The sequence below is a fragment of the Meles meles genome, chromosome 7 (genome assembly GCF_922984935.1).
Source record: "Meles meles chromosome 7, mMelMel3.1 paternal haplotype, whole genome shotgun sequence".
NCBI lineage: Eukaryota > Metazoa > Chordata > Mammalia > Carnivora > Mustelidae > Meles > Meles meles.
This window is the reverse complement of record NC_060072.1, coordinates 122,641,364-122,665,715: the sequence shown is the minus strand read 5'-3', so window position 1 is coordinate 122,665,715 and position 24,352 is coordinate 122,641,364. Positions and strand designations below refer to the sequence as shown.

At 42.6% G+C, this 24,352-nt stretch overlaps 1 protein-coding gene across 1 annotated transcript; it reads left to right on the top strand.

Moving 5' to 3' along the window:
* Positions 1 to 3,770: 3,770 nt before the first annotated feature.
* Positions 3,771 to 24,151, top strand: LOC123946708 (phytanoyl-CoA dioxygenase, peroxisomal-like). The gene is made up of 9 exons (XM_046012364.1): positions 3,771 to 3,845; positions 6,966 to 7,024; positions 8,740 to 8,850; positions 9,484 to 9,652; positions 12,385 to 12,466; positions 13,864 to 14,045; positions 16,854 to 17,003; positions 20,234 to 20,368; positions 23,872 to 24,151. The coding sequence occupies exons 1-9, from the start codon at positions 3,771 to 3,773 to the stop codon at positions 23,923 to 23,925; spliced, it is 1,017 nt and encodes a 338-aa protein (XP_045868320.1). The 3' UTR covers positions 23,926 to 24,151.
* Positions 24,152 to 24,352: the final 201 nt, after the last annotated feature.

The following is a 24,352-nucleotide window of genomic DNA, read 5'->3' as shown; positions in this document are numbered from 1 at the left end:
GAATACGATCATCTCTTCTTCTCAGGGAAGAATGGCATATTGGAATCTGGGATTGATTGCAATTTCTCCTTCATATAATGAAAGAGTTTGGGGGCACCTGGCTGGCTCAGTTGGTGGGGCATGAAATGCTTGGTCTCAGGATGTGAGCTTTGGCCTGAGCTGGGTACAGAGATTACTTAAAAATAAAATCTTTAAAAAATGGTCATAAGTGTGCACAACTCTTAAACAACTTAATTCAAGTTTCTTTGGTTTTGCTAATTTTTTTAACTGCTCAAATAATCTATTCTTTAAAAATCATTTTCTTTAACTTCTTACACATGTGGGGAGAATTACTCCTCATATGGTTTTGAAAACTGTTGTGTTTCAATATTTGTCTTCAAGGATACTTTCGGTTCTTGGGGAAACATAGCACATTGCTTAAAGAGGATGGGAAAAGGTGATTTTGAAGTGATCTTCAAAATTCCAACTTTAATAAGAATAAATACCAAATGCTGAAGGAGAAAGAAATGATCATTCTTGTGATAATGTTGGTTTCATTAGTGTTTCCATTTCAAATGTTCTCAGATATTTTTATTTTAATGGCACAATTATTAAAGATGTGAACTTAAGGAAATTCCACATAATCCAAATCACTGTTTTTAAAACTGGGTACATTCATCAAATTACCTAGGGAGAAATTATTGTTCTAATTCCCCCATGGGATCTTCAATGAGACATTTTAAACCCATAATTCTTTAATTTAAAAGAGGAGGACAACAATTGGAAGCATTCAATTTCCTTCATCTCTCTTAAAAAACATCCACTTAAACCAGCTCACAGTAGAGCAGCAGGGATATTCACACACTTGTAAAAAGAGGAATTTGGTTGCGGGGGGCATTAAAAATACAGCTGTAGGTAATCTCATCTCACTGTCTTTCCAATTGGTCAGGGAAGTCAATAACTTTCAGGGCCTGTGTGGGTAAATGCCTTGACCTTTAAATAATCTGGGTTGGCCTGAATTTAATTTACATTTGCAGTGCCCACTTTCCACCGAGGGCGGTAAGGACTCACAGATTCACCCATGCCAGGTCCAGGAGCCCTTTTTCTCAGAAGCAAAAAGATGGAGAATCCCTTTCCTTTACCTGCCAAAGGCAAGATACTTCACTTTAAACTATGATAAACATAAGCGCCTCTCCTGAAGACCCCTGGCAATCTAGCCAATGAGTTCAGGATCATGTTCCACCCTGGGATGATCAATTTGTGGGCGATGAGGTGAAGCACTAATGAGGGAAGGCCCAGGACATTTCTGTCAACCTAAACAAATCTGAGAGTCTGGGTGGGGAGGAATCATGGAAAAAGGAGAGAGAACCCAAAGATGAAGGCCAAAGGGCTAGTCTTGCTCTGGGTGTTGACGATAGTCCACCCTGCCTCAGAGGAAATAGGTAGCAGCTAAGAAACTCTCTTCTGAGTCCTGGCCTGCTTTTCTCCGTGAGTATGGCAGTTTCACCACATTCCATAAAGACATCCCTTAAGAAACTCTAACATGTTTAGGGGCATCCAGGTGGCTCAATGCGTGAACTGGCTGGCTCTTGACTTCAGCTCAGGTGGTGGTCTTAGGGTCTTGAGATCGAGCCTGGCCTCTGGCTCAGCACTCAGCAAGGACTCTGCCAGTTCCTCTCCCTCTGCTCCTCCCTCTGCTTTCTCTCTCTCTCAAATGAATAAATAAATATATAAAATCTTAGAAAAGAAGAAAAAACATGTTTATAAGGTGAGACATTCTGGAAGTTACTCTTTAAGACAAAGAAATAATGAGAAAAATGAGGGAGAGCAAAGAAACAGTGACATGCCGTGTCAGTCACCTGCAGAGACTGGATGGGAAAGATTTTGCAGATAGAATTTCTAGTTCTTACAGACATTATGGGCAACAATATGGAAGGTCCTCAAAAAATTAAAAATAGATCTATCATATGATTGAGGAATCCCACTGGATTCCAGTTCCAAAGGAACTGAAATTAGATTTCAAAGAGATATCTGCACTCCTATGTTCATTGCAACACTTTTCACAAGACCCAAGATATGGCAACAAATTCAGTGTCTGTCATCAAGTGAAAGGATAAAGAAAATACTGTAGGTACACACAATGGAATGTGATCCAACCCTAATTAGGGAAGAGATCCTGCAGTTTGTGACAACAAATGACATTGTGACAACATGGATTTAGCTTGAGGGCACAATGCTAAGCAAAATAAACCAATCACAGGATTAGTACTACCTGCTACCACTTATGGGAGGAATTTAAGAGCCAAACTCCTAGAAGCAGAGAAAATGGTGGTTACTAGAGGTGAAGGGAGGGGAGGATAGAGAGGGGATGGTTTTAGGCTACCAAGTTTCAGGTATGCTAGGTACATAGTTCTGGAGATCTACAATACAGTATAGTGTCCCTAGCTCGCAATGCTGCATTATCTACTGAAAATTTGCTAAGAGAGTAGATCTTATGGTTGTGTCCTTACCACATACACACAAAATAATGAGGGCAAGAGTGTGGGAGGGAACTTTGAGAGGTGATGGATGTGTATGACCTTGATGATGGTGGCCGGAATCCTGGTTACTTGTCCCTGAAGTATTTAAACTGTTGGAAAAAGAAGAAAAAGAGACAGAGAAAGAGAAAGAAAACAAGAAAGAAAGAAGAGAAAAGAAAAAAAGGAAAAAGAGAAAAAATGAGAGAAAGAAGGAGGAAGGGTTAGGGAAAGGAGGGAAGATGGAGGAAAGGAAGGAAAGCAGCGAGGGAGGGGGAGAAAGAGAAAGGAAGGGAGGGAGAAAGGAAGGGAAGAAGGAAGGAGTTTCTGGCTGGCTTGGTTGGTGGAACAGGTACCTCCTCACGCTGGGATCATGAATTCCAACACCAAGTTGGGTGTAGAGATTATTCAAATAAACTTAGAAAAAAAGAAAGAAAGAAAAAGAACTTGTAGCTCTTTTTTATTCCCCCATTTTTAAAAGATTTTATTTATTTGAGAGACAGAGGTCACAAGTAGGCAGAGAGGCAGGCAGAGAGAGAGAGGAAGCAGGCTCCCTGCAGAGCAGAGTGCCTGATGCAGGGCTCTCTCCCAGGACCCTGGGATCATGACCAAGCCAAAGGCAGAGGCTTTAACCCACTGAGCCACCCAGGCGCCCCTAGAACTTGTAATTCTTAAGGAAATTTAAAATAATATTAGACTATGTGGATCAGACGCATTTCACAAAGTCATTTATTTCATGTACCTTTTTTCCTTTTTCAATGAAAGCCAATGTGTTTCTAATATTTCACACTGGATTCCCAACAAATTAAACGCCTTTTTTGAACAGCACGTTACAGGTTTCTAATATTTCACACTGGATTCCCAATACATTAAACGCATATTCTGAACAGCACATTACTTATAGGGCTGAACATCTGAATTGCTACTTCAGCAGCAGAGAGACAGACACGTGGGGTAAACTAGACTGAAGAGTTTGGAAATGTGGGTCATGTTTTGGCTCGTTTCTCATTGGGCGACCTTAACCCTGTTGCTAAACCCTCCAAAATCAGTTTCCCTGCGTGTGGCAGGATCTCTGTGATCGCGGAGGAGCTGGACGCGCGGACACGAAGTCCGCTCCGGAAGGTCCCAGTGCGTGGACCGTGAAGCACTGTGCATCCCCGCAGAAGGCGGAATCCCTGGAGTTCCCAGCGCTGGGCCAGGCACCTTTGGCTTGTCCCCCGCCCGCCGGTCGGAGTGAAGACTGAGGCTGGGCTGACTCGTATCCTCGCGGGAGACATGAACCAGTCCCACGCAGGCACTCGCCTTCGCATGGTGCTGGGACACCTGGGCCGGCGCTCGGCCGACGTCGGTGTATCCTTTGGTCTGCCCGGGTCTCGGGCTGCAAGTGTGGTGGCCTCCAGGGCTCATGGCACAGCCGCCCAGCGACTCTTCCCCTTTTTCCACGCCCCTGTCCGGTATTGGTGTCAGCAGTTCCAGGCGCCCGGGGGCGGGGAGGCAGGGGAGCCTGGGCTAGAGGGTTCCCAGCGCGGAGAGCCCCAAGTTCCCAGCGGGGGACCCGGCGTGCCCGCAGGGATGCCTCGTGACAATGCCGGCCTCAGGGGCTAATGTGGCGCTGCCCCAGACTTCGCGGCCCTCCTAGGGCCTGTTTCCGTGCCTTGCCCAGGATAATGGAAGTTCTTCCTGAGGGCCTGCTCTCAGCTAGTGAGGCGTTTTCTGCACTTGGCCGCGCGTGATCCGACCGCCCAGAACCCGAGGCACGCGAAGCACAGTCAAGCCGCTCTTAAACAGGAACGCAAGGCTGCCAGGAGCGCCCTGGGCGGGCGGGCAGGCGGAAACTCAGGCAGCAGCGCCCTCTGGCGGGGGTTGGGAAGGAGGCGCGGGCAGGCACCCTCTGGCTCTTCCTTGAGGAGAGCTGTGTGTGCTGCTCAGCCAGGGTGTCCATGAACCCCGCAGGAGTGGATAGGATCTCTCCCGGTTGGCCTTTCGGTGTTACTCTGGGAGGCGATGTGTGCGCCATCCGTGTCGGATCCCGGAAAATGTCACCATGGGACGCGGGATCAGATGCTTTATGAATTGTTTCTCCTTCTTCGATTCAGTGTTCTCTTTCAGGGGGTACTTTGGGGGCGAGGAGGACACTGCGTGGGATTTCCCCGTAAGTGATGGGATTAGGCTCTATGTTGCTGTGTGCAGGATCCTGACGTCCTTCCTAAAAATGATTCTACGAATGTCTCTTGTTACTTTTATTTCACTTTTAATACCAGTCACGATGTTGCAGAACCACTGTCAACCTAAAATCTGTCGCGGATCAAGGTGATTATGTAATCTCATTTGACCAGTGGAAACGCAGAAACCCAGGCCAGGAGACATTAAAACTTTGACCAAAGACATTTAATTGACGGAACCAGTGGTTGACAAAGTGTTTTCCCAGGACCCGCAACAATAACATCCCCTGGAAACTGGTTAGACATGCGGATTCCCAGGCTCATGTGGACTCCACATACCCTGGAGTGAGGCCCAGCAATCTGTTCTCACTTGTTTCTGATACATGGCCACCGTTGAGAACCACCAACGCATGGGGACGGGTTAACTGGAACCAGAATGAAGGTTTCCAAGTCCAGTCTGGGACTATCATGAAAATTCTGGGGTGCCTGGGTGGCTCAGTCCCAGAGACCTCTCTTGATTCTGGCTCAGCTCTTGATCTCAGGGTTGTGACTTCAAGCCTGACACTGGGCTCCATCCTGGGCAGTGAGCCTACTTAAAAAATAATAATAATTAAAAAATATTCGGATCCTGCTGGTACTTGTCTAATAGTGTTGAGGTTAGAGCTTCTTTTTCATCTGTGTTTCCTAGAGGAGCACTCTCCTATCAACCTTCTGCCATGGTGGAGATGTTCTACACCAGCACTATCCAGATCCATTGCTACGAGCCCCATGTGGACATTGAGGACTTGAAATATGGCTAGGGACATTTTCCTTTTCATTCTCCTTTTTTTTTTTTTTGTAGATTTCATTTAATTATTTGGGAGAGATCACAAGTAGGCAGGGAGGCAGGCAGAGAGAGAGGAGGATTCAGGCTCCCTGCTGAGTAGAGAACCCAATGCAGGTCTTGATCCCAAGATCCCAGGATCATGACCTGAGCCAAAGGCAGAGGCTTTAACCCACTGAGCCACCCAGACGCTCCATCATTCTCTTCAATTTAAAGAGACAGACGAGGCCAGGGACTCTGGTATTGGACAACTCTGCTGAAACAGTCAGTGAACTTGCATGTGGTTGGGGCTTAAAAATAATCCTGGAAATCATGTGGACTTCTCTTCCCAGCCTTACCTGGTTCTAAAGAGATGTGGGTTCTGACATAAGGCAGGGGTCTTAATGCATAAAACACAATGCATTTTTTAAATGCAGAGATGCATCGAGAAGAAAACAAATATGACCTATAATTCTAACTCTCATGGACCATCAGTCAATGTTTTGGTGTGTTTCTTTTCTGTGCATTTACATAATTACAGCCATCCTGTAGAGATAGCTTTTTGCATCCATTTTTTCATGTTTACTAATATTATGTAGTTAGGACGTGAAACATTTCCACATCATTAAACAAACTCTCTGAGGAAAGCAGTCACCACCACCAGAACCCACAATGGTAAGGAGAAGAATTGTGGACTGAAATATTGCTTTCTGGCCACCATATCTTGCTAGTAGCTGACAAAGGTCATTAACCCTTTGCCTAGGAAAATAGGATTATACTGTCCCCAGTTACATAAAGACATGACAAAAACATGAAAGAAATGAGCTATGACATTCTTACGCTCACTCCTAAGCTAAAGAAACAATGAAAACAATTGAGAAGAAGCTAAATAAATTTTCTGTCATTCTCTGGATAGAAAACTAGAAAGAATTTCTAGCTCTTTAAGATAGGTAAAATTACACTAAACTATGTGGATCATACTTTTCATAGAGCCTAGCCACTATTTAATAGACTTTTTTTTTTTTTTTAAGAGTAACAAGCCTAATGGTTTCTTGTATTTCTGAATGGATTCCCATTAAATTCAATTTCTCTTTGGAAGAGCACATTTCTTCTTACTGTTAAATTTGAACCTTACAATTTTTATTTGTTCGGCAGTTTAGTGGAAGGAATAGTATGTGGAAGAAACTGGTGAAAGCTATGAAGTAAAGAATATGGGTTGAGTCTGGCCTGAGGCATTTTCTGCTGGATGATCTTGGACCCAGTTACTGAGCCCTGTGAGTCTCATTCTCCTGCTCTGGGCAGCAGGAAAGGTGATGAAGGTCTTGAGACTTCCAGCCCCTGCTCTGGGCTCTGTGAAATGAGATGATGTAAGCAACCATGCGTACCTGTCTGCAGCTATGTGTGTAACCCAGTCTTCCCTGATGAGAGCTAATTCTGGGCAGACTGTTGTTTCTAGAAAAGGTTGACTCGTAAATTTCATTTTATTTGCCTTAATTCACTGCCTAGGTAGCCCACTCCACTTCAGGGGCTGTTTCTCCTAACAGTTTCCATCCTCCACAATTCCAGTAAGTAGATCGAATTGTCATTCTTAACCATACAATGTGTATAAAGCAGTTCCTAGTGGTAATTAAGATATAAAATACAACATCTTATGTTGTCTGATGAAAATTCATTACGCAGGGGCACCTGGGTGGCCACTGGGTTAAGCATCCAACTCTTGATTGTGGCTTAGTTCATGAATCTCATGGGCTAGGGGATCTGTCATGGCTCAGGCTCTGTGTTCAGCATGAAATCTGCTTCACCCTCTCCTTCTGCCCCTGCCCTCTCTCTCTCTCCCTACCTCTACAGAGAATAAATAAATTCTTACCAAAAATTCATTACACAAATCATGTGTTGCCAGGACAAATTCTAATTAGAAGTAGCAAAAAATTTGAAGACGAGTTTAATTCTATATGTATCTTAAAGTTCAAAAAGAGGAATAATATCAGAGGTGTATAATCTGATTTCCTTCAAATTCAGACATGTTATACCTCATTCGAGTTAGCCAATGGCTTGTGGTCCTATTGCTATCTTAGCTAGTGTCTTTGGTTTATCTTAAATTACCTTTGTGAGGGAAGACATCGATCTCCATGGAGTATTCTCATAGAGCCACATTTCCAAACGAGAAGAATGGACTGGGTGATCTGAGTTTGTGCATATTTTGTCCCTTTCATTTCTTCTGAGAGCATATGATCTAGACAATTTAAAGGATAAAATCTATTGAATTTGTCTCCTACCCGAACAACCATACATAGTCATTATCCAACAAATTTGAAAGTGAAGAAAAGGAATTAAAAAAATCATTCACAATTCTATTACATAAAAGTAATCACTTAAAAAATGTGGTTTTTAAATTTATTTGCATTTTTTTCAAGTCCCCTATTTAAGATCTTATTTATTTATTTGAGAAAGAGAGAGAGAGAGACCGCGTGCCCCTGAGAGATCTGGAACAGGGGGGAGGGGCAGAGGGAAAAGCAGATTCCCTGCTGAACAAGGAGTCCGATGTGGGGTCCCATGAACCTGGGATCATGACCTAACCCAAGGCAGATGCTAGACCCACTGACTACCCAGGTACCCTGTGTCTTGGTTTTACACAAATCTAGGTGTATTTTATTATAATAAGTACTATACATAGTATATGTGCTTCATTTTCTTAAAAGATTCATTTACTTAAGAGAGAAAGTGCACACATTGCAAGCTGGGGGAGAGGCTGAGGGAGAGAATCTCAAGCAGTCTCCCCATTGAGCCCACAGACCATTTGGGGGCTCCATCTCAGACCTATGAGGTCATGACATGAGCTGAAATAACCAGCCCATGCTTAACTGACTGAGCCACCCAGGGGCCCCAACCTCTTCATTTCTAAGGCCCGAGTCCTATCCCATTGAGTGGACATAATTAATGATTCTTCTATTTTTTGGTAACAGTAGTAGTTAACATTTTAGTTTTAAACTTTTTAAGAAATGTTCAGATTAGGGGCCTGGCTGGCTCAGTGAGAAGAGCATGTGACTCTTGACCTCTGGTTTGTGAGATGGAGCCCCATATTCAGTATAGAGATTACTTTAAAAAATAGACCCTCACCCCTAGACTTGTTTAAAGAAAAAAGTTCAGACTCTTTGCTGAGAGTAAATAAAAAATAGAAATGCTGGGTGGAAGAGTATGAGCATTTCTCAGGCTCATGATACATGTTGTTGGGTTATGATTTTTCAGTTACACTTATTTGTAATTCCTTTTTCTCCTTTAGGTATACTCGGGATAATAATGTTCTAAGCCTAGAACAGAGAAAATTTTATGAAGAAAATGGGTTTCTTGTCATTAAGAATTTGGTGTCTGATGCTGATATTGAACGCTTTCGGTACAGTAACCCTCAGTTGTTTTACAAAAAAATGTTGTGTCTGCAGTGGGAATGTGAGTAAGATTAGCGTGTGTGTTCAGATATTTTTCGGTGATTGGTTCATTGGGAAGTAGTTAGGAACATGAGCTCTGCAGCCAGACTGGCTGGCTTTAATGTTAGCCAGACTTCTTCTGTTGTGTGTCCTGGAGCAACGTACTTTCTACACTTCTGTTTTCATACCTGTAAAATGGGGATGGTAATCATATTTATGTCCTAGTGTTGTTGTGAGGACTGGATGAGGTGAAGTACATACAGATGCCTTTGAACCCCGGGGCTTGGCCCATGGTAAGCGTGAGAGAAGTTATTTGCCATTGTTACTCAGGTACACCACATCACAGACGGTTCCTTACTGTTCTGCTAGGCTAAGGAATAGGTGAGTCCGCGCAGTGAGCTCCAGCCTCACAGTGAGGAGACAGGGGCTGCTGTGCTGGTCATTTTCTCCTCTCCATCCTCAGAACTACTCAGTCTGACCTGGAGGTCAGTCTGGTGCAGAGACACCACCCTCCTCAATCTCTGAGACTCTTTGCCCAGAACTGGCCAGACAGGTGCCTGGAGCCTGCAGTAATGACATCATCTGCCAATTTAATTCTCTAGGAATGAGTTTGAAAGGATCTGCAAAGGGGAGGTGAAACCAGAGCGAATGATGATAATGAGAGATGTAACCATTGCAAAATCGGAATTTACTCCAAGTGAAAAGATGGTTTCAAAGATCCAAGATTTCCAAGAACATAAGGAACTCTTCAGATACTGCACTCTCCCTGAGGTTCGAGAACTTTACTGCGTTTTCATTTTAAGTGAATAACACACCTGCATGCTTGCCTCTGGAATTGCCTACACTTTATCTGGCCCCTCTCTTTTGTGGCTGGTGAGCCATGGTTCTCAAATGGAGATGGACATTTGGCAGTGCCTGGAGCCATGTTGGGTTGGCACACAGTGGAGGCCGTGTGCTTCTCTCAGGGTAGACGTGGGCATGGTGGATGGGTGAGATGCTCATGGAGCCCAGGGATCCTGTACTGTGCAGAATAGTCCCCTCCCCCAAATGATGACTTATCCAGCTCCAAATGTCAGTAGTAGGCAGATGGAGAACCCTCCTCTGGAGTCTGGCCATTAATTCTTTGTTCCGAAGGGCGGGAATTCTGCCTTAAGAGACAGAGCCTCTCTCACTGTGGCTATGGGCAAATCAACAGGAGGGACATTGCAGATCCTATTCACTGGACATCCATTTATTGTTTCTTTTGTCTTATGAACTGGTCGATAGGGGTTAAGATTTGTGTTCAGATTTTAACTCATTTTAAAAAATCAATATTCTTTAAGAGTGGTTCAATTTACAAGGCATCCACATAGTCCAGAAGGGCATGAGATGAAAAGGAAAGTCTCCCACTCCAGACCCACTCAGGGCTGAGCTTTCTGGTGTATTCAACTAGAAGTCTTTCATGGCTATGCAGGTTCATCTGTCTACCCCCACCTTTCCTGTCACGTGGGAACATACTGGTTGTCCACTTTACAAGTTAGTTTCTACACTTATAGTCCATCTTACACATCTTTCTATATCACATATACATTAATCTATATCATACTTATAAACTCTTATGTAACATCGCGTTGCATAAATTTATCACAGTTTATGAACAATTTCTTTAGAATGGATTTAGAAGACACATTACATACAGTACATGCTAGAAATTATAAACCCAAGTGCTATTAGAGAATTTGCCCATGGGGGAACCTGGCTGGCTCCATTGGTAGAAATTGCTACTATTTTTTCTTTACGATTTATGTGTTTATTTTAGAGAGAGAGAGGGTGGGGGGAGGGGGAGGGTCAGGGGGAGCGGGAGAGAGAAAATCTCAAGCAGACTCCCTGCTGAGCACAGAACCGGACATAGGGCTGGATCTCTGGACCCTGAAATCATGGCCTGAGCTGAAACCAAGACTCAGTTGCTTAGCGGACTGAGCCACCCAAGTGGCCCAAGCATGTGGCTCTTGATCTCTGGGTTGTGAGTTTGAACCCCAGGCTGGTTGTGGAGGTTACTTATAACTTAATTTTTTTTTTAATGGGATACCTGGGTGGCTTAGTTGGTTAAGCATCTGCATTGGGCTCAGGTCAGGATCCCTCAGGCCTGGGATGGAGTCCTACACCAGGCTCCTTGATCAGTAGGGAGCCCGCTTCTCCCTCTACCTACTGCTTTCTTTCTTGCTCTCTCTGACAAATAAATAAAATCTTAAAAATAAAACACATTTAAAATAATTTAAAAAAAGAAAGAAAATTTGCCTCAGAAAAAAGACTGTGTACAGGTAAGCCAACTATGATGTCCAGCCCCGTGGGCTGGGGACAGGAGGGGATATGACTTCCCAACCTCTAGTCCTGCTCTGGAAATGGAAGTTGTATGCATCCATAAAGGAGGAAAATCTTGAAGTTAGAGGCAGCACAGGGTAGATTAAGCATGACTGGGACATCCAGGTTTCCTACCCCTCTAAAATCTGAACCATGCTCTTGCTGGTTCATGCAATGATTTTTAGGCAGTAGGTCATGCTTTTAGTAGTTAGGTATTTATTTTCATGTGTATTGGAAAAAATAACCAGCACATCCAACCTATGACCTCAGGAATATTATTAATCAGGATAAGATGTAAGTTATTTTGGAGAAATTGTTGACTAACTCTATTGGGCACATTTGTAAAGTAGGATAGAAATGGTAAAATGGCTCAAGAGTGTCACTGAGGTTGAGAAAATACTGGTCAGAGGCAACTGGCTGGCTTACCTGTGGGACCATGAGACCCTTGATCTCAAGGTCCTGAGTTCGAGCCCCATGGTGGGATTAGGGATTTAAAAAAGAAAGAAAGAAAATACTGCCGAAGAAAACTGCAAAAGTTAACATGATTTATAAACAAATAAATAGGAGACCTGACTTCTAGGATTTTGGTTTCATTTCAAGCATTTCCTACTCAAGTTGCCAATATTCCTTCTACACAGGATCAAACAATGAGAAAGCAGTAGAATATGCTTCATTTTTGGAGTCAGATAGAATTGGAGATTCAATACCATCTATTTCATTGAATTGGCTAGGATTCCAAAGAGGCTTGGAAAAGCCTGTTTATTTCAGAGTGTTGCAGACTTGCTGTTACAACTTTTTCCTGCTTTCAAGCTTTGTTTGCAATGCTGTGAAATACTTAGTGGTTTTAAATATATATATATATATATATATATATATATATATATATATATATATATTTGTTTGTTTGGAGGGGAGGGGCAGAGGGAGAGAATCTCAAGTCGACTCCCCACTGAACAAAGGGCCCAGTGCAGGGCTTGATCCTGTGACTGTGTGACCATGACCTGAGCAGAAATCAAGAGTTGGAAGCTTCACCGACTGAGCGACCCAGGTGCTCCTACCAGGTGTTGAAAGAAGGCATCTTGGCTCTTGTACAGATAATTGTACTTTGTGCCACTTTTGTGCATTGGATTTCTCATCAAACTTTTTTTCTTCTTTTCCCTTAGATTCTGAAATATGTGGAGTGCTTCACTGGACCTGATATTGTGGCCCTGCATACAATGCTGATAAACAAACCTCCAGATTCTGGTAAGGGCTCTTATTTGTTACAAAAAAGCCCCCCCACCACAAAAAGAAAAAGAGGAAATGAGAGAGTTTAAGGTGTTCTAACTCTCGCTGTGTGTGTAACAGCTAAATTTGGATAACTAAATATATATGTCCTTTTATTTGTCTCAAAGTAGCATACATCATAACAATAGTGAGGTAGAATAGCGATTTCAGATGTTAACTGTAGGGTTATTGTTCGATTTCTGGACAACTGACTAGCTTGCTGCTCAAAAGTTTGGTTTTATATACATGACTGCTCATATACCCTAGGCTCCTATTATTATAATTATCATCCTGAAGCTTTGTTAACTATTCTCACCAATGATGGTGTGAATTCTGTTTTCCTGATTGAAGATATTATTATTATCAAAATTAAAGCTTTCTTATAAATCACATACATCACTTGACTTAAAATGTCTTGTGCTTGCTAAAATGTAGGTTCTAAGATTTCACTCCCAGAGAAACTGATTTGGAAGCTAAAACCCAGATATGTGCACTAAAAAAAATTTTTTTAAATAGGCTACATGCCCAGCGTGGAGCCCAACATGGGACTTGAACTAATAACCTTGAGATCAAGACCTGAGCTGAAATCAAGAGATGCTTAACTGACTGAGCTACCCAGGCACCCCCAAGAATAAGCCATTTTAAAGCCAACAGCTCTTGGTCCACGCTGAGAAATTCTACTCTACTAGCAGTAATAAATTGGTCCTTCAGAATTCTTTATTGTTTTCCACTTTTTCTGGAGAAAAAGAGGCCAGGAGAGCTTTATGTGACTAGACTATAGTGTAGCACCACGAAATATCCCTACCCTGGATGCCTTGCTTAGAGAGGTTGGGGTTGGGCATAGGGGAACAGTACCAAGTTCAGAGTGCAAAACAGGGAACCACGTAAATGTGGTTCTATGATCTCTGATTCTACATAGTGACTGTCCACCAAGTGCTCTTACTTCCGGGAAGAATTTCTTGGAAGCCTTTTATTAATTTAGTTACTTGATAGTGTTTGGGTCAGCCACTTAGAGGGCTAACGGGGAATTTCAAATTTGGTGGTTCTCTTCAGTTGACCAAACTTTTCTGGGAACATACTGGTTGTCCACCAACCAGAGTTACAAAGGAATAAAGCACAATAGAGATCATAACATGTTATGAGTTGCCAGAGAATGGTGTGAATCCCTGGCTGTCAGAGACCCAGAAGAAAAGTGTAGGATCTGGAGTCACCCTGTCGATTTGATATTCCAGTTTGGTGCTTATCTCTCCAGGCTGATTGTCTGTAGTGTGGTTTCACGTCTTTGAGTTTTGGAGGGATAGTCACTGATCTGATGTTCAGGCAGAGGAGATGAATTCTGAGGTTCAAGAGTGGTTTAACAGCAGGTTCTGTTTTAGGCAAGAAGACATCCCGCCACCCCTTGCATCAGGATCTGCACTATTTCCCCGTCAGGCCCAGCAATAACATAGTTGCTGTTTGGACAGCCATGGAGCACATTGACCAGAACAATGGATGCCTGTGTGTGATCCCAGGCAGTCACAAAGGCGACCTGAAGCCACATGCTTATCCCAAGTGGGAGGTATAAATCCCTTCCTTCCTTCCTTCATTCCATATCTTTTTCTTTCCTTCCTTCCTTTCTTCCATCCTCCCTTACTTCCTCCCACCTTTTCTTTTTTAGGATTTTATTTATTTATTTATTTATTTATTTATTTATTTATTTGAGTCAAACACAGAGAGAGACAGGGATAAAGGGAGACAGCTCATGATATTTGGTCATGATACTTGCGAGAGGTAGCGTGGGCCGAGAGAGGCAGATGGGAGGAACACGGACATGGAGTCTCTGGTGAGCATTAACTCAACATGCAGTTTGATTTTGTGACCCTGAAATCATAACCTGATCCCCAAATCCAGAGTTTGATATCTGACTCCCTGAGCCAACAAGGTTCCCCTAGAAGATAAATCTTTACAGGATATTTATTGATTTGATTTGATTTTTATTTATTTATTTTTAAAGATTTTATTTATTTATTTGACAGAAAGAGAGAGGTAACAAGTAGGCAGAGAGGCAAGCAGAGAGAGAGAGGGAAGCAGGCTCCCCACTGAGCAGAGAGCCTAATGCGGGGCTTGATCCCAGGACCCTGAGATCATGACCTGAGCCGAAGGCAGAGGCTTAAACCACTGAGCAACCCAGGTGCCCTTTTGTTTTAATTTTAGATCAGATTCCATACAGACCTTTAACAATGTGATGGCATTTCCTTTCTTAGCAAAACATTGTTTTAGGTTTTGCAACCAGGATCAGGGAAAATTCAAAGATATCAGGAAGAATAATCATTTTTCTTTCAACAAGTTTTGGAAAGCTGACCACTGTGGGGATCTCTGGTAGGCGCTGTTTAGGACCTAAAATCATCAAGCCTCATTGCAGAGGTCAGACATAAACACCCACAACACCAGATGCATGTATCAGCTGCCAAGTAATTCTTACCCACTGATTGCTAGATGTCAGGATAAAGATGACGGAGGAATCATCTCCTCCCTGTAGAGAGACCAGCGAAGGCTCTGGGGAAGGATCAGTAGTATTCCATTGCCTGCCTGCTGCATGGTTTATTGATTGAATTATTGAATGCATTTGAACCCATGAATGGTGAGATCAAATCAGCTCTTCAAATATGATAATCTTGAGATCTAGAGCAGGAGGTACTGGAAGTGAGGAGTCCAGAGGCAGAGTAACTAGAGAGGAGATGATGAGTGTTTTAGGCCTCAAACAATAAAGTCTGAAAACCCCAGAAGAGCACATGTGTTCAGGTGGGAAGAATGCATGTGGTTTTTTTGTAGGAAGTAAAGAATATGGCTTTCAGGACTTCTGTCTCAATTAGTTAGAATTCTTACTCTGAGGAATAGTGCCAACTGAAATTCTTTGAGTCTGGATTCTGATACAAAATCGGAAATTGTGAGATTCATAAACTGTTGAGGTTTATGGAAAAACTGAGTTGAGGTATAGGGAAAGCTTGTTGCTCGCAACAGAAGTGGGCTGTGGCTAACATATGCCAAAGAGAGTATCTTGGAGGGGTGCAGGTACATGCTGAGTCCATGGAAAGGCTGGCTGACTCTTGTAAGCAGGAAAGTGGGAGTGTGGCAGTGGGAAGTCGGGATGGGACACCTGGTGGGGGCAGTTGAACCTTGACCATGACCAATGCCTTTGATCGATCCTCTGTTCAGATACAAAGTGATGACAGTGGGAGGTCAGATTGACTTAGCAGAGGTTACATATCCACCTAGCCAGGAGAGAAGTACACTGGATGAAAGGCCCAACACAGTCCATCAAGAAAGAATCCTTCCCCCAGAAGAATGTGGGACAGTCTTATGAAGGGGACTGGGATACTGTGGTCCCCCCATAACCATTACTTAAAGCAATAACTAACATTGGAAGTAGTTCTAAAAAAGCACAGGTGTTGTAATTTACTATTCTTTCTTTACTCCGGTTGTGACATATGTGTTTTCTGAGCTGAGGAAACTTGAACATTTTCTCTCTTCTGGCTTGAGAAAAGAGTTTGCTTCCCAGAGGTACTCCTGAATAATAGAAGAATGATTTTGGCAAAGTTCTGGGGGAGAAGAATATCATGTTGGGAAAGTGTGATTACAGATTCATGCTGGAAAGGGGATCTCCCATGTTAACTGCAAAATGCAAAGTTGGTCTAGATTTTCAATATGATTCAGTAATGATGGATAAGTAGAAATTTGAGATTCTTCATTTGGTTCCCCAAATCCATGATTTTTACAACCAGATGTCTGAGAAGTTTTTGTATATATATATTTTAAGATTTTATTTATTTCTTTGACAGAGAGATCACAAGCAGGCAGAGAGGGATGCAGAGGGAAAGGGAGAAGCAGGCTCCCTACTGAGCGGAGAGCCAAACCTGGGGTTTGATCCCAGGATCCCAGGATCATGACCTGAGAGAAGGCAGAGGGTTTAACCAACTGAACTACCCAGGTGCCCCAAGGGTTTGGATATTTACAGTTGCTTTTAAGAATCTTTTTATTAAAAAAAAAAAAGAATCTTTTTATTTCAGGGCACCTGGGTAGCTCAGTGGGTTAAGCCTCTGCCTTCGGCTTAGGTCATGATCTCAGGGTCCTGGGATCAAGCCCCGTATTGGGCTCTCTGCTCAGCAGGAAGCCTGCTCCCCCACCACCCACACCTACCTCTCTGCCTACTTGTGATCTCTCTCTCTTTCTCATAAATAAATAAAATCTTTTTTTTAAAAAAAAGAATCTTTTTATGTCTTTCTCTTGGCAGAACGTAGGAAAACTTTGCTTTTCCTAATGAGTCACTGATAAAATTCTTAATCATTGGGTTCCTCAAGTATAGTTTTGGTTCTCTTATGTGATCTAGGGAGGAGTTAACATGATGTTCTACGGGATTCAGGACTATGATGAAAACTGCCCCCGAGTGCATCTTGTGATGGAGAAGGGAGACACTGTTTTCTTTCATCCTTTGCTCATCCATGGATCTGGTTGGAACAGAACTCAAGGATACCGGAAGGTATGCATTCACATCAATGTAGTTTCCAATGATGAATACATTAGAACCAAAAATGTCAAGATATGTGAAACTTCATGAGATTTGTGACATTGGACGAAACTGGCGTTTAGTCTGGTTTATTTACCAGGAAATCTATTTGCTACCTCATGCTTTTTTCTCATATCAGTAAGAAGCCAGGTGAGCTCAGGATCCTCATCCTGCTGATAATGAATTATGAACATTCATAGAATTGCATCAGAAGAAGAACATACTTGGGAGCCCATAGCCTGTGCATTTGGAGGCAGAAACAAAGGCTGACCTATAAAAATCATAAAATTTGGAATGTATATAGCTCACAGTAACCACTAAGAGGAAGGTTTATAATAGCTTTGTTGTTTGGAAAACCATGATCAATTCTAAGCAAACATTTTGAATTGGCTGCCCAGACGTCAGATTTCACAGGCAGCCATATTTTTCATCCCTGAGTCCCAGAAGTTGTTTTTAGCTTCAGAATGTTTGAAACACCTAATGATTTTAAACTGACAAAATTTCTCATAGTCCCAGATTTCTAGCTTCTCAAAAATTCAACAGATCTGACAGTACTGTGGACTTACATTTCCCCATAGAACATGGCTCTCCATACTAAATATTGGGGAGTGTTGGGGGGCTGAGTGAAACCTTCCAGTTTTTCACACCATCTACCACTGTCTCCCCGAGGTCAAGGGTTAGATTCCAGTTTTCATCCTCTATTTATTCATATTTCCATCAAGTTGAGAGGGATATGATGAAGATGAGGCAGGAAGACACTGTTCTGGATCAAAATTTAATGAGGGTGGGAGAACGGTGCAAAAAAAAAAAAAAACCCTCAGCATTCAAGTTCAATGAAATATTAGGGCAGTATTTAGAAAATCAAAACTAATTGAAAAAATATCCATGATGTGAGGAGGTATCTCTGAATCCTCCAGAAGATTGCCAGTTAGAATGGCAAAAATTGACAAGGCAAGAAACAACAAATGTTGGAGAAGTTGTAGAGAAAGGGGAACACTCGTACACTGTTGGGGGGAATGCAGATGAGTGCAACCACTTAGGAAAACAATGTGGAGTTTCCTCAAAAAACTAAAAATAGAGCTGTCCTATGACCGTGCAATTGCACTACTAGGCATTTACCCCAAAGATACAGATGTAGTGAAAAGAGGGGCCACATGCTCCCCAATGTTCATAGCAGTAATGTCCACAATTGCCAAAAAGTCGGAGGGCCAAGATGGCCTCCAACAGACGAATGCATTAAAAAGATGTGGTCCACATACACAATGGAATATTACTCCACCATCCGAAAGGATTTGCATCAACATGGATGGGACTGGAAGAGATTATGTTGAGTGAAATAAATCAAACAGAGAAAGTAAATTATCATACGGTTTCACTTATTTATGGAACATAAGGAATAGCATGGAGACATTAGGAGAAGGAAGGGGATAATGAAGGGAGAGATATCAGAGAGAGAGATGAACCATGAGAGTTTAGGGACTCCTGGAAACAAACTGAGGGTTTTAGAAGGGCAGAGGGTGGGGTGGGTGGACGGGTGAGCCTGGTGATGGGTATTAAAGAGGGCACAGACTGCCTGGAGCACTGGGTGTTATACGCAAGCAATGAATCTTGGAACACTACATCAAAAACTAATGATGTACTCGGTGGTGACCAACATAACAATAAAAAAAAAGAAAAAATATGCCTGATGGGCACAATGCCAACATTTTAAAGAAAGACTAGAATGGACTCTCTACCAACATGGCCCTCAGAAGTGTGCAAGCAGGAGGTATAGCCACAGTGACATAAATAATTTGAGTGTTCCTGAGTTTCATTAATTTGGACCTTTTTTTAAAAAGATGTTATTTATTTATGACAGAGAGAGATAGCAAGAGAGGGAACACAAACAAGGGGAGAGCTGGAGAAGGAGAAGCGGGCTCCCCACTGAGCAGGGAGCCTGATAAGGGTCTCAATCCCAGGACCCTGGGATCACAACCCGATCTGAGGGCAGACACATAACCAACTGAGCCACCCAGGTGCCCCTAATTTGGGCCCTTTATCATGTATCCTTGGCCCCAAAATTCAACTTGAAATGAAAAATGGAAATTTATCTGTATGTGTGTATATAAAAAACAGAAGCCAAGGCAATAATCTGAGAGTTTACATGTGTCAGAGAGTTACAACACGTGCTACATGATCAGGATCATAAACTGAGATAGGATAGCTACATATTAAAAGATTCCATGTTAAAAAGTTGAGTATGAAATGATTACTGTATGAAAATGAAAGTTATATAACATGAAACACCCCAAGTACCATGAATGCTAATTCCCCCACGTTTCAAATTTTTCAATAGTTTTTCAACTAGTTAAATGTTTGGGAAACTATGAACCCTTAAAAAAAAAACACTTGTATATAGGTGTGCCCTTTTCCTCTTTGGCCTCCAGTGTTACTCCTCCTTGGCATGATGTGGGGGCTTCTGTGGGAAATGGAGTTTGTGACTCCGCTTCATAGAAATTCGATGTTCTGGGCAAAGCAGGCTGTCCCTTCCATAGACAGTCACCTCAAGAGAACTAACCTGAAACTAGGACAGTGAGTTTTAAGTTTAGATTAGCTTGTAACTTTTTCAAGAATGGGGAGAACCAAGTAACCTCCATCTTATCTTCAGACAGAAACAAGATGGGGATCGTATGTGATGCTATTGGACTCAAAGTGTCCATTTTATTTCAAAGGGGGTAGTGTGTATATTATTGTCCTTTGCAAGGTATTTTTGTGGGTGGGTGGTTGTTTGTTTTCATGATCCGTAGCCATTGAAAGGACAACCCACCACAAACTCAACTGAGTAACTAACTTCCCTGACTAAGAAAATGGTGAAGAACCCTGGAACACATGCCTGTTTAGGACTTCAGGACATCCACACACTAGAAAAATCACATGTTAAAAAGTTACAAAGTCCTCTTACTCATGTCATTATGTTCCCCGCCCCTTTTACAAACAAGTATCACAGGGAGCTAAAAACCTCTTGTATTTCTCAGTCAGATTTAATCTGTGCCTGGGGAAAAAAAGATACTGAACCCTGAAGAGACTAATACAGGACAGCATGGAACATTCTAGAAATCAAACGCTGAGTGAAATAGCTGACTTTCTAAAAGAAGTCTCCCTGTTCGGTTGCTGGTGTTAATGGAATGGGTTTTCTCCAGTATTAACCCTGTCACTCTGCACAGTCAATTTCTTGCCATTACGCCGGTGCGGACTGCCACTACATTGATGTGAAAGGCACCAGTCAAGAAGTCATTGAGAGGGAATTTTCAGAGATGGCAAAAACATTATATGGAATTCGAGATGACACCAGCCTGCAGGTATGTTTTTCTGAGATGATAGGTTAAGACTTTTTTGTCTTCTTTTCTTCAGATGCTTAACAACTCTCATACCTATTGTAATTTAGAAGGATAATGTGCTTTGTTTAGGGTGCCTTGCAGAAGCATTACTGAGACCCAATAAGAATGACACTGAATTTAAAAAAAAAGAAGAAGAATGACAGTGAATTTCAGCTTGCACGTGCTTCCACACCTGGGGCTTCTGAGCACCCCGGGCTTTTTTATGTCTTTGGCCACCCTGTGGTATGCGGGCTGTTCTGTTCCAGGATGGACAGGTGGAAACAGAAAACAGATCTGGAGGAGAGCAAGTGAATGACAAAGGCTACCTTCTGAATGCACAGAAGGAAAGTTAAGAGTCTTGGGCTCTCACCCATAGGCCTCCTTTATTCATATAGGGCAGAGTATTTACATATCTACAAATTCAAGGAGACTCCCAGAAAGCCATTCCTAAGCAGGTTTTGTTTGGGTCAGTTGGCATCTGGAGTTTCATGGAGCAGACTTCAGAAACCCCTGAGGCTTATTAATGGGGATGGAGGCATAATTTCATACCCCTTTCTACTTAATACACATCACTTGTAAATTCTTTGTAACTAGAACATTCAAAGCTGATGATGATGGTCACCAGACAAACTGTAGTCAAAGCAAAAATAAGCATTTGACTTTGTAAATGAGTCCATTTTAGCTGCTGAACCAAGAAGCCGATCCCATGATTTATTTTGCATTAATCATAAATGCATGCATTTCCTATGGGGGAGACTCCCAAGGAGACGGAGTATTGTGATAACTTCAGAGCCTTCTAGTACTCTGAAGAGTACCATACACCAGCACTAAGCTACTGTGCCATGAGGAGTCATCTTCTGAAACTCCTTCCCAGCTTAAGAATCTGACATCTCCCTTGCCCCTCTCCCTTTAGCATCTATGACTTTATCCCATATCTGCAAAGGCTCTCATTTCACACTGTAGATGGTAGACCATCTTGTCCTTCTCCCTTGGTCCGGTGCTTAAAATGCATCATATTTTGTCAAGTGGGGCTTCCGTGCCACACTCTGAATTTTAAAGCAGGAAAAAAATGCATATATTATGTTTGTGGTTTGTCAGGTTGTGGTAAGTGACTGTCTTCTGTATTTATTTCATTTATTTGAGAGAGAGAGACAGTGAGAGGGCCAGCAGTAAGGGTGGCAGGCAAGGGAAGGGGGAGAAGAAGACTCCCTGCTGAGTGGGGAACATAATGAGGGGCTGGATCCCAGAACCTTGAGATCATGACCTGAGCCAAAGAACGATGCTTAATGGACTGAACCATCCTAGTGCCCCACCTGTATTTATTTGAAAATGTTAGTCTTGCAGATATAGTTCCTCGGCTTTACTTAGAATAATGATATTAATTTCTGCTACATAGTTCTATGTGAGTAATGAGAGCTCTTTCATATCTCTAGTCTTACTTTCTTCACCAAATCCAGCACATCAGTCATTCTCACTTTTTTTAATGTTCAACCATAATAGAAATTTATTGTTTGCTCAAAGTCCTAAAAAAGTATTTTTTAAACATATATCACTTTATTTTTTTATCTTTTCAGCATAACAGTGTTCATTGTTTTTGCACCACACCCAGTGCTCCATGCAACATGTGCCCTCACTAATACCCACCACCTTGTCCCCCCAACCTCCCACCTCCCGCCCCTTCTAGACCCTCAGGTTGTTTATCAGAGTCCATAGTCTCTCATGGTTCACCTCCGCTTCCACTTGCCCTCAACTCCCTTCTCCTCTCCATCTCCCCATGTCCTCCGCGTTCTTTGTTATGCTCCACAAATAAGTGAAACCATATGATACTTGACTCTCTTGGCTTGACTTATTCCACTCAGCATAATCTCTTCCAGTCCCGTCCATGTTGCTACAAAAGTTGGGTATTCATCTTTTCTGATAGAGGCATAATACACCATCATGTATATGGACCACATCTTCCTTATGCATTCGTCTGTCGAAGGGCATCTTAGTTCTTTCCACAGTTTGGCGACCGTGGCCATTGCTGCTATATACATTGGGGTACAGATGGCCCTTCTGTTCACTCCATCTGTATCTTTGGGGTAAATACCCAGTAGTGCAATTGCAGGGTCATAGGGAAGCTCTATTCTTAGTTTCTTGAGGAATCTCCACACTGTTCTCCAAAGCGGCTGCACCAACTTGCATTCCCACCAACAGTGTAAGGGGGTTCCCCTTTCTCCACATCCTCTCCAAGACACGTTGTTTCCTGTCTTGCTAATTTTGGCCATTCTAACTGGTGTGAGGTGGTATCTCAATGTGGTTTTAATTTGAGACTCCCTGATGGCTAGTGATGATGAACATTTTTTCGTGTGTCTGATAGCCATTTGTATGCCTTCATTGGAAAAGTGTCTGCTCATATCTTCTGCCCATTTTTTGATATGATTATCTGTTTTGCATGTGTTGAGTTTGAGGAGTTCTTTATAGATCCAGGATATCAACCTTTTGTCTGTACATTCACTTGCAAATATCTTCAAACATTCCGTGGGATTTTGTTGACTGTTTCCTTTGCTGTGCAGTAGCTTTTGATCTTTATGAAGTCCCAAAAGTTTATTTTCATTTTTGTTTCCTTTGCTTTTGGAGACATATCATGGAAGTACTTGCTGTGGCTGATATCGAAGAGGTTACTGCCTATGTTCTCCTCTAGGATTCTGATAGATTCCATTCTCACTTTTTTTAAAAGATCTATTTATTTATTGGAGAGAGAGAGAGAGAGTGCACAGAAGTGGGGGCAGAAAGGAGGGAAAAGGAGGGAATCTCCAGCAGACTCCTCACGGAGCGAGGAACCCGAGACAGGGCTCGAACGCAGCACCCTGAGATCATGACCTGAGTTGGACACTTAACTGACTGAGCCACCCAGGAACCCCTCACTCCGTGCTCTTAGGGAGAACGTGAAAAGTCCAAGAGGCTGGCCTGAGTGATGTAAGTGACAGAGCTACATTTTGGAGTCAGGTCCAATTCCAAAACCGTTTTTTCCACCTTCTCTAGCTATTGGCTCAAAAATAAACAAGAAAAAAAAGTCTGAATTGTTTTATTAAGAACAAAGGAAAAAAAAAAAACAAATCAAGCCATAACTCATGCCATCATTTGCACTTAGGAGCAGATCACTGTAAATGGGGCAGTGTCTAAAGGAACGCAGGACAAGGGGCAGTGTGGACTGTTGTGACCAAACACTGTGCTCAGCCAGTTGAAGAAACCTGTCGTCAACAGCAGTGCCAAATAACACAGGCTGACCTTCTGGGGACTTGCTCTCTTAGTTTGGTCAACAGTATTCTAGATGTGGGCAAGTACATTATTTGGAGTCTTAGAATATGGTTGATTTACCCGTTGGAGGACTACTGTGCAGAGTTTTTCCATTTAACTGTTGGTAGATGCTAGAAATCTACTTTGCCTCGTGCTGAACAGATCCCTGTGTTCCATCAACTGACTGTGCTTGGTTTTATTTCCAGGATGTGTTTAGATTTAGAGTGCGGCTGGTGAAAGGAAAGAGGATCAACCTATGAGGTAGCCGTCTGCTGAGCTTTTTGAGAGAAAACCAGAACAAATCAACGTGCCTGGGGAAAATGTTTTCTTAACAAGCTATCCTAATCTTTTCTATTGTTGTTCTCCAAATCATGACACGAGGATGAGGTACTTGCTGGTATGTGATTAGTTCTGCGTGCAGAGCTGTTGCTTCCATGGAGGAAGATATGTAACAGTGGCTGATTACTGTTTTCAGGAAAACTGAGGGTTGCAGCTAATAAATGTGTTTCATGTCTAATTTAAGTGTGTTCCCTCAGTTTCTTTCATTCGGTTAGCTCTTTGCCCAAGCAGAAAGGTATCCTTTGAAACTCAGGGAACATGGAGTCTTGCATCCCTCTTCTGGAAATCCCACCACCCCCTGACTTCATGGCATGAGAGACTTCTCAGATCTAGAACACCGTCTAACAC

What these genes read in the sequence shown, in the direction of transcription:
- LOC123946708 (XM_046012364.1), top strand. Translation starts at nt 3,771, where the DNA reads ATGAACCAGTCCCACGCAGGCACTCGCCTTCGCATGGTGCTGGGACAC. An exon ending in GGCGCTCGGCCGACGTCGGT is followed by an intron (nt 3,846 to 6,965) that starts GTATCCTTTGGT and finishes TTCACTGCCTAG; the next exon opens with GTAGCCCACTCCACTTCAGG. An exon ending in GAGATGACACCAGCCTGCAG is followed by an intron (nt 20,369 to 23,871) that starts GTATGTTTTTCT and finishes TTTTATTTCCAG; the next exon opens with GATGTGTTTAGATTTAGAGT.